The 10204-nt window shown below is 33.3% G+C and overlaps 1 protein-coding gene across 2 annotated transcripts; it reads left to right on the forward strand.

The window, feature by feature from the left end:
- Positions 1 to 2623: 2623 nt before the first annotated feature.
- LOC128990240 (uncharacterized) lies at positions 2624 to 5172 on the forward strand. 2 transcript variants are annotated; one of them, XM_054412541.1, is made up of 3 exons: positions 2629 to 2677; positions 4177 to 4217; positions 4272 to 5172. In XM_054412541.1, exons 1-3 carry the CDS (start codon positions 2651 to 2653, stop codon positions 5056 to 5058), a joined length of 855 nt encoding a protein of 284 aa, XP_054268516.1. In that variant the 5' UTR covers positions 2629 to 2650; the 3' UTR covers positions 5059 to 5172. The 2 variants fall into 2 exon arrangements, with proteins under 2 accessions (XP_054268515.1, XP_054268516.1); XM_054412540.1 differs by having other exon boundaries at positions 2624 to 2677; positions 4177 to 5172.
- The last annotated feature ends 5032 nt before the right edge of the window (positions 5173 to 10204 follow it).

The following is a 10204-nucleotide window of genomic DNA, read 5'->3' on the forward strand; positions in this document are numbered from 1 at the left end:
ACCTGAAACTGTCGTCATCAATCATCTAATTTTATCCCTGACTGTACGAATCTTGTGAGATGGAAAACATGTTTAGTAATAAAATGTGTTACAATCTGGCGCATGATGTTTGAAATCCAAATTTCTATTAAAAACCTAAGGGTAAGCCCACATAGACTAATCTTACTAATATTATAAATGTGAAAGTTTGTGTGTTTGTTTGTTTGAAGTTCAATCACGCATTAACCACTGGACGGATTGGGCTAAAATTTGGCATGATGGATTTGGTATGATGGTAGCTCACATTCCCGATTAACATATAGACATATTCTTATCTCAAAAATCCTTTCGGGCTCCGCCCCAGTGGGTCTGTAGTTCTCCATGTTAACCTTAGTATTCATATTTATAGGGATCTAGCTGGCCCGACAGACTTCGTCCTGCCCTAATGTGGTTTGATGAAAAATACTCGTTCATTTTCAAGATGAGCTCGTTCGCATGGCTCAATCACGTCCTGGTTGAATTTCGTTCGCTACGCTCACTCACCTTTAGGTTGGAGCTCGTTCGCTGCGCTCACTTGCCTTCAGGTTAGCTCGTTCGCTACGCTAACCCACCTCTAGGTTGAAGTTCGTTCGCTACGCTCACTCACCTTTTGGTAGCAAATTAGCTGTTGTCATAAAAAAAAAATAGTGCTGCACCCTGTTGGTAAACCTATTAACTTTTTAATGTTATTGAACATCACAGAATCAAATTGTTTAGTTGAACCAGCTGTTAAGATTCTTTAATTCCATTTAAATATGAGTACTCATAAGTTTAACATGGGAATCTCCAGAGCCACTGGGGCGGAGCCCTTTGACGGATTTGCACCAAACTTTACAAAACCATCCTTGCATAATGCTTAATAATGCCTGAAGGTTTCATTACAATCTGTCGAGCGGTATCGGAGTCCATAAAGGACAAACAAACAAACAAACATACATTGGATTTTATTTATAGATTAAACAAATTTAATCAGCTGTTTCAACTAAAAAGGTTGGTTCTATGATATGCAAAAGCATTTAAAATGTATAAGACTTACCAACAGGGTGCAGCACTATAATCTTTTTTGCATTTATGTAATTGAGCTAAGCAGCAACAAAAAACCGTGACACGCAATGAGAACTGTCAAAGTAGGATGAAATAAATAAATGTTATGAAAATATATCACAAAATGTATAGGCTACAAGCAAAGAACTGGAATATTAAATATTTTATATTTTTCAGTAAATTGTAATTGAACAAAAATGCTTCAATACCTATACAAAAGTGTTTGTTCTATATTAAGCTCTACACGATGGTTATAATGGTTACTGGTCATTTCTATGTTTTAAGGGTAAAGATTTTGAACTTATTCAAGTCCATCTAGCTTTCTACATTTATGCCAAATTCCATCAAAACTGGACGAAAAATACTTCAGTAATGGGATTAACAAACATGTTTGTATGCAGGGTGGAAAAAAGTCCCGGGATGGTTAAATATTTCAAAAAAGTAATAAAGATAGAGCTTCAAAACCTGGTACACTATTACTGGGCATTAAAATCATTTGAACACATTATTCAGTGATGGGCTAACTCCTCAGGGGGATGGCCCACTAGGGGTCAGAAGAAAATATGAAACGTAACCTTAGGTGAATTTGCACATCAAATTAAAGGTATTTTTTTTTATAAAAATACAATGTTGCAAATTTGAACTTAAACGTACAAGCGAGTAAAACATTACAGCTATTGAAATATGCGTTAAAATTGCAATGCCATTTATACCTCCTAAGGAGGACGCCCGCTAGAACTCGGAAGAAAATCATAAACGTATGCAAAAGTCGATATGCACATCAAATTAAAGGTCCTATACGATGCTACACATTTGAGCTCAAAAGGACATCTGAGTAAAAAATGGCAGCCGTTTCAAGATTCAAAATGGCACATTCAATGTTGAACGGTTGCAATTTTTTGACTCGGTTGTCCGTTTGAGTCCAGTTTGCAGGATTATATTTAACTGACAAAGACCTTAAATTTAATGTGTATACCAACCTATGCTTACATTAAATATTTTCTTCTGACTCCTAGCGGGTTGAGTATTACTGATTAATGTGTTAAAATTATTTTAATCCCCAGTAACTATGTACCGAGTTTGACGCTCTATATTTATTACTTTTCGAAATATTTAACTGTCCCGGGTTTTTTTTATTTCAAAGCATGTATACATATAACCAAATTTGAACAATAGTGTTTTGGTCTCTTTGGACATCAAAATGAAAAAGTAAATCGGTCCCGGGTCTAGGAATTTCCGCACCACATGCGGTAATGGCATATTTGCTATAGGGAAATGCTCCTTAAGGAAACTATGACAGGAAAATACACACGGAATTACTCGCTAAACTATCAATTATTTTTAGAACATGATAATTCTCAAGTGGATCTTGATTAACAAAAGAAATATAGTCAACAGAAATCTCAAAGACTGCGTTTCATACTCATCTTGTCAAAAAGCTCACAATCTGATGAACTTCACAATGCCTCATTGATGTCAATCATTGATTGAGGATACTCTGAATTATCTCCTTTCAAGTTAGGTATTTAAACCACTACAATTGGCACATCACATATTGAAAGTCCGACTTTAGCTAGAAGACTGCATAATGGGCTTCCAACTATTCTTTCTGGTGGTAAGCAATATGAGTTTTACTTATTTATACAATAACATGTTATTTAAATATTTTTTAGAGTCATGTTGCCTATCGTAAATCATATTTACCAAAATCTTATCTTACTATCAGGGCAGAATTTCAACACAAGGGTTCATTGAAAAAGGTTTTCTTGGGTGCCTCAAGGAACAAAATTACAACAAACTTAAAAATGGATTTATCTTTGTAAGATTTAAGACGACTCAATTTATTCTAAATAAATATATGCTACTGATTTATAATAATAATCATACTAATATTATAACGTTAAAACTGAGTGTGTGTTTGGGGCCCCACATTTTCCAGCCTCTACCTAAAAAGATAAAAAAAAGATAATGGGTATGAACTGTTTAACTCTATACATATTCAACGGTATGTAAGAATGTTAACACTTTAAAAATTCAAGAATAAATAAAGGGTGGTACCTCTTATTACCAAGGGAATAAGACATTTTACATGGTGATCAAGTTTTTCTCACGTACCTTTTTACCAGTCATGCGTTTCAGATATTCTCTACGAAAGACTTTATATTTTATTTTGTCTAATATTTTAAATCTACTTTTGAATCAACCATTGCTTATCAAATATTGAATTTCTCCTTTCATCCAGGTTTGTCTTTGGTGAGTATAAACACCAAAGAGAGATAAAGTGTATTTTTATTAAGTTTTGTATTTTGTCTTGTTGTTTTCATCTATCTCCATTTAGTAATACAGATCGATGTTTGTTTTATGAAAGTAGTGTGGCAATGATGAAAGGGAGATGATTGCTGACTAATATTTAATACTAGCATCGGTACTATTGTAATGGTAGCGTCGTCCTGTAATCTAGCTACTAGGAGGTCACGAATTGTGGATATTTATAGGCATGCACAGTGGATACTATACTCCATGGTGTGGATTATTAACAGGGAGTACTACGACTGCCCACAGTGCTATCTTGATAATTAGACCGATTCGTAAATTACGAGGCAAAAATGTGGTTCGGTTTGCACGATAAACTACAGGTCCTTTGGTTACCATTGCCTGTATGCTGTGTCTAAGAATGGTCTAAGGGACATGTCGGCCTTAATCACTAACAAAACTACAAGATCGCTCCACTCATATTTTTGTTCAAATACGCACCTAGTTTAAATTATTGATATAATTGATGATTGATTGATACTGACAACATCAACAGTATTCAACAGTGTAATAAAGCACCCTTCCATTTCATAAAAGATGCTATTGGCTTACAACAAATCACTCTTTCAAATTGGGTTGGTTAAAAGGTTTTTGTCTCTTTGACATACCAGTAAGGTTTTTGTCTCTTTGACAGAAATCAGTAAGTCAACACACTATGTTGTTGGCTAAACGGCTTGATACAGGAAAAGAAAGGGTTTTCCATACTTTAACACTTAGACAATTTTTATGTGTTGTTTATGAATCAGATAAAACACAGAATTTAATGTCAAAAACTTAAAATAATAGTCATTCTCATTGCAGGTTGCCACAACTCTAGTTTCGTCACTGGGGTCACCAACAATTGACACTTCACTGTCTGCTGACACTTCTCTGTCTAATGACATTGCAATGTCTGCTGACACTTCACTGACTGACACATCAATGTCTGTTGACACTTCCCCAGTGAAATACTGTGATAGGGACTACTCATGTGCAGACTGTTTCAACGTGCGAGTCTGCGCTCCAACGTCAGACGGACAACATCTTCAGGAGATAGCTAAATTCTATTGCACCTCGTCAAATCCTTACTGCAACTACACCACTGGGACCTGCGGTTCCACTCAAGACACTTCTTGCGTCCAACCCATCCCGATTGTTGCAAAAAACTTCACCTGCATGCGAGACGGCTACTTCCCTGACCCCGTGAACTGTTCTTTGTACTACAACTGTCAACACCAAGTAGCATACCAATACACATGCTCGTACCCGACCCCTTACTACCACCCTGGCCAAAAGATGTGTGTTACTAGCAGTTCTTACTGTACCTGGGACACTGCGGGGTACTACTGTAAATATTACAGTTCCTACTATGGGAAGAAAGTAGCTGTTGGTTATACGTGGAACTACTTCATATACTGTAGCACTCAAGGAAGTATAGTGGCTGTTGATCGGTGCATCGGAGACTATTACTTTTCCACGGGCGCACAAGATTGTAAATTTGTCTGTCCAAATGCAGGATTGTTTCCCAAGAAGGACGTAAACTGTGCCAACTACTACAAGTGTTCTCCTACATTGTACGGGTTTGACCTGATCAACATGACATGTCCGGCTGGACAAGGCTACTCTGAGTTTGACTACGGCTGCATCGATCGTTCCCTAGTCCCTAACTGTAACGTCACTAATCCTGATTTGTTGAACAAATAGATTATTTGGTGCACCATCGTGGTAATGACTGTGTAAAGATCTAATTGCGACGTTATTTAGTTATTAGTTATTTAGTTATTTAGTTATTTTTAACATATGCTATTTATTTTTAAAAGTACTTAAAAATAAACTGTAATCACCATAAAAGCTGTTATTTTTCTTTCCTAAAAAAATTTAAAAAAATTTCCTCACATTTACAGTAGGTTCACGCTTTTAAAACACCCATTTGATGTCATTTTGATGTAAAATGCTCCATTAAATTTTATGATCTGTTTGATTAAAGTTTATTGTTTGTGGTGTTTAGTTTGCATTTTACCTCCTCCCCCTATACCATAGTATATGGAGAAAGTATTGTTTTCGTCAAAATTTTAGAGTTTGAGTTTTGAGTGGATATATTCGTTTTAGGCACCCTTGGTCTCCCTAGACTTCCGACTGAAGATGGACCTAAGGGTCCGAAATTAATATCGGGTAACCACAGTAAGGATTGCTAAAGTAAGAGTTTACATTATCAATTGATTGTGTATAAGCAATCCAAGGGCTAAAAATATTGATAACTTCAAATATAACGCATAATTTTTACCAAACAGACAAGAAAGCGAGCCAATATAAACTTTAAAAAAAGACGAAAGCCATTTTAAGAGCTTGTTAGCTTAAATGGGAGATCATGTAAAAATTAGCCACTGATGGCCTCAGGAATGTTATATTATACTTTTTAACAATTGAAAAAATAAGACAATATAATCCGAGGAAAGAACCCATAAGGTAAACATTTCAGATTCAGACAATTGTTACTATAAACGTATATTTTTATGTCTCATGGTCAGTGTCCAGCAATAGTAAAGTTAAAACAAAAGCTTGAGATAAAACAAAGTGTACTTAACTGATAAACTCTCACACATTCACAGGAGACTCTAATACGAGTCAGAAGACTAATGCTTATCTGCTCCTTTATTAAATTACAACACAAAGAGAAATAATGGTTTTTTTATTATATGAATCTTAAATAAACGTGTTACTTCCCTGCTTTGTAATGAGTACTTATACTTATTCACATTTCAGTAAAAGAACGATCAGAGTGCATTTCACAAGGTAGCCTATAAGGTATAATGTAATTTAGTAAAAGTTGATGTTGCATTACCTTTGTGTTTGAAACATTATTCCATAACATATATAATTGAAATGTATGAATTTGGAAATGTACCTTTATTACTACAAAATCTTAGCTTGAAATGTGTGAATATTATTTTTAACGTTTGGTCTAAAACATGTTTATATAGCAAAATATATGTTTATATAGCATTTCCACACGTCTTCACCACTGCTATGGTGTCTTACCGCATGATAAAGGTCTTCTTCTTTATTCTGAGGCCATAGTGACAAGCATTTAAATAATAAGACAATATAGAGTACTCGGTGAAGAAGAATAATATTGGAACGCATTTAAATCGCTAATCGGTGGTTCAATGTTTCAAGTGAGCTTTAATATTGCGTATCTGCAAAATGTATGTCCGCTTAACTTAAAAGTAATACAATCGTCATCAATATACAATTGATAAATATAATAAACTGTACATACATAAAATGTTTTAATTCAAAAGTAAATTGCTTACAAAACTGTTTCCCAACCAATTCAGTGTCCAGAACTCAATTAAAACCAGTTTGGAAATCAACAGAAACATCACGAATACTAATTTTCTTTAGGAATTGGATAGAGCGAGTAAATTTGATTACAGTGTTGGTTATTTAAATAAATGGTGGTTTAAATGAATTAAGAGTAAACATTATTATAGTAAATAAACTTCTTGATCCCCAGGGGTACTTATAATAACCATTTGTAGAATTCAAAATCCTGGAAAATATTCGAATCGATAAAATATGAAAATTAATAATAGCTATAGATGATTGGTTGTTTACCTATTTGTTTACAAGTGTAAGTGCCAAACATATAATATTATAAAGTTTTAGTTCCCTAATTGCTTATAAAACCTAACCTAAATACCTAAATACCGGAAACCGCAATTTAATATGGAAAGTAAAAGTAAAATTGTTTGGTTTATAATCTGTACAGTTTTCTGTCGTAACACCCGTAACAAATCTAAAAGAGCAGGCTGGGAATTGACATACATAACATTAATTCCCCACCGCAGCTAACCTGCAGTCTAAATCAATTATTAATTACCTGGTTGGGTTTTCATTAAAATATTCCTTTTTAATTTCCATTTCTATTCCTATTTAAATTAAGTTAATTTTAATGAGTACTTAGGTTTGCTGCTACGATAATGAGGTGTGTTTTTTTTTTATTAAAATGTTGATGGCTTGGTATGAAATGATCAAAATTTCCAAAATTGATAAACATATATCCATAAGCAAGCAAACTACAACGGTTTATTTATTCTCCAAAAGAATGACATGTTTTTAATTTGCACTTTTTTGAATTTCCCTCGTTACCGTAAGGCGTACAACCACAATACAAGAAGCTATGTTATTTCTTAATCCCAGATCTTATCATTAGACCTAAGGTAATAAATAGCTAATTCCCTATATAGGAAATTCGCTAAAACTAAAATGTCCAAACTAACAGTTCACATAATATGTTCACATATGTAACAGTTATTTAATTTATGACTCCGTTGAGGGTTTGAATCTCTGTTGATTTGACGTAAACAGATTTGTAACCGAATGTAATTTACGTTACATATTTGTCGTGCATAACGTCATTCTGAGCGTTTAGATCTTGCGTTCCTCAGTTAATGGGAAATGTCTGACAAAATCAAATTCTACTTCAGACCAACCATTTGCTGCATATTTTGGTTATTTTAGGATTTTAAATGTTTTCGAGATTCCAAATAACTGATTTTTATAACTAGAATGATATATGCAAATAACAACAAAAAGTCGTAAAAAAGTCTGTTTTACAAAGATTCATTCCGCGTTTTGTTGACTTCTTCACTATTTTTTAATACAACATTCATTTTCGAGTAATACAGACAATAAACAACAACACATTACTTTTTAAACTCTGAAAATGATTATCTACAGTAAAAACTGATCTGTATTACTGTAGACAATAGTCGATATACTCTCTTGAAAGAATGTAAAATGTGATATTGGTGGAACACCTTCTATTGCTCAAATACACTATATAGGCGATATAATCTTTATTAAGACCGTCATGTTTTTAAAACGTTTTTATTAGGTAGAGTTTATCTTGCCAAGATTATTCATCCGCGACCCGATAGTTTGTAAACCCACCTTAAGCTTTATGGCCAACTAAATGTAAAAAACAGTTCCAAAAAACTATAAAACATTAAACAATATCATGACCATAATATGCGCCTCTACTAACAATATAATATAAAAAATAATATGTTTGATATTTTCACTAAAACAATATAATGTTGGTCGCTCAGACAAAAAGATATCGTTCTGTAATGTTTAAAATAGTTGACATAAAACACAAAAACAAAACAAAACGTTCTCTTACTTTTTTATTCTGAAAAATTTTGGGGAAAAGGTGTCACCTTCGTTCTTTAATGCTTACTTTAAGCTAAGGTATTTAAAATTGTGGGATAAAAAAACATTTTAGTAACCCCACGAATTACGATGTATGAAATCATGTTGAAACGAAGAGTGTATAGTTCTTTTATCACACGTTTTATTACAGTTTTCCAAATGAATTAATTCATTTTAAATGTAACTTTAGTTGAAAGTATATACCTTTCAAACTGTTAAAATTCTCTTTAATTTTGACCAGCACAAAAGTAATTCCTTGCGAAATGTCTCCATCATTCCTTCATGCCTTTTCCGTGTCGCTCGTTGAGAGGACTGCTTTTATTGTCTTCAAGACCTGCATACTAAATATGTTATTTCCAGACCTGTTAAAAATTATATTCAATTATTCTATTTAAAATCAATTTGATGGAGTAGAGGAAAATGAACAAAATATAAGTGAATCAAATTTACTTATACCTAGTAAATTTGCTTAAAGACCTGACACATATTGGTAAATATTATTACAATTCTACTTTATCGCGAGCTTTAGAAATATTTCGTACCTTACAAAGGTTTTAATATACAATTTCAATCTGATACTTTAACTTCCATCTATGTTTAATGATGAGCTTATTTACACTTGAACAGAGAAGTTCAGGCGTTGCACAAACGACAGAACGTCGCCAACAATGGATAAGTTTGAGATAAGAGATTCATTATGGTCCTTAGGGAACACTTTGTGTATCCTGTCTGTCTCTTAGGATATACTCAAGATCTACTATTTGATATTTATTACATGGTGATAAAATAAAAAAAGATTTTAAAATATTTTATTTAAACTGTGGCCAAAAACTATTTTCAATTTGAAAGAATCTGATGAAAAACATTCTTTGCGAACCTAGCTAGCTGTATTCTATACCTATTTTTGTTGGTCCAGAGGGTACGGTATTGGTTCTAGACGTTTTTCTAGACGCATTGGTCAGGAATAATTCTTTATCAGCTGATTTGTCAATGTTTAACACTAGGCTGGAACTATTATGACGACTTATTGAAACAACAACTGAATCAGTTTTTAAGAATGCAATTCCGTAAACAAAGATTGTATCCTTCTTATTAAATCTTTTAAAATACTGGCACCTATCAACTTCTTCCTTGTAGGATGTTACTGTGTGTTAGTAAAACCCAAACTTAGCTTTGGAAATTAATTGAACTTTTTATATTTTGCTGATTACAAACAACGATTGTGTAAGATTGTCCTGTGTAAATTGGCATGCCAGGTAAGGTATAAAGGTAATCAACAACTTCCCTTTGGGAGCACTCTTGACCAATTATTGTAGTAGCTCACAGCTTCAGATGTTGATAATATGAGGAAATGTGCATGTAAGTGCCAATGATTCCTTTACTATTTTAATAGTTCTCAATTATTTATATTATACTATAATAATCATTATTCGTTTCGTTATTTAAAAAAATCTTTCCAAAGTTAAAATATAAAATGCCACAGCAAACCTGCAGACTAAGCGAATTTCCATTTAATTTGCCTGATAGGATTTTCGCTATAATATCACCTTAAATGTGTCATATCCCTATTTAAAATCGTTAGTTTAACGAGGTTTGCTGCTACAGGGAAGGTAATAAAGTGTTTTGTAGTTAA

Source organism: Macrosteles quadrilineatus, unplaced genomic scaffold, assembly GCF_028750875.1.
Source record: "Macrosteles quadrilineatus isolate MER2022 unplaced genomic scaffold, UCM_ALF_1.0 Scaffold_3__2_contigs__length_128488019, whole genome shotgun sequence".
Classification (NCBI taxonomy): domain Eukaryota; kingdom Metazoa; phylum Arthropoda; class Insecta; order Hemiptera; family Cicadellidae; genus Macrosteles; species Macrosteles quadrilineatus.

Bases quoted from the DNA above. Each gene is read 5' to 3' on its own strand.
- LOC128990240 (XM_054412540.1), top strand. From the start codon at position 2,651: ATGGGCTTCCAACTATTCTTTCTGGTG. The intron at 2,678-4,176 runs GTAAGCAATATG...TTCTCATTGCAG, and splicing joins TCCAACTATTCTTTCTGGTG to GTTGCCACAACTCTAGTTTC.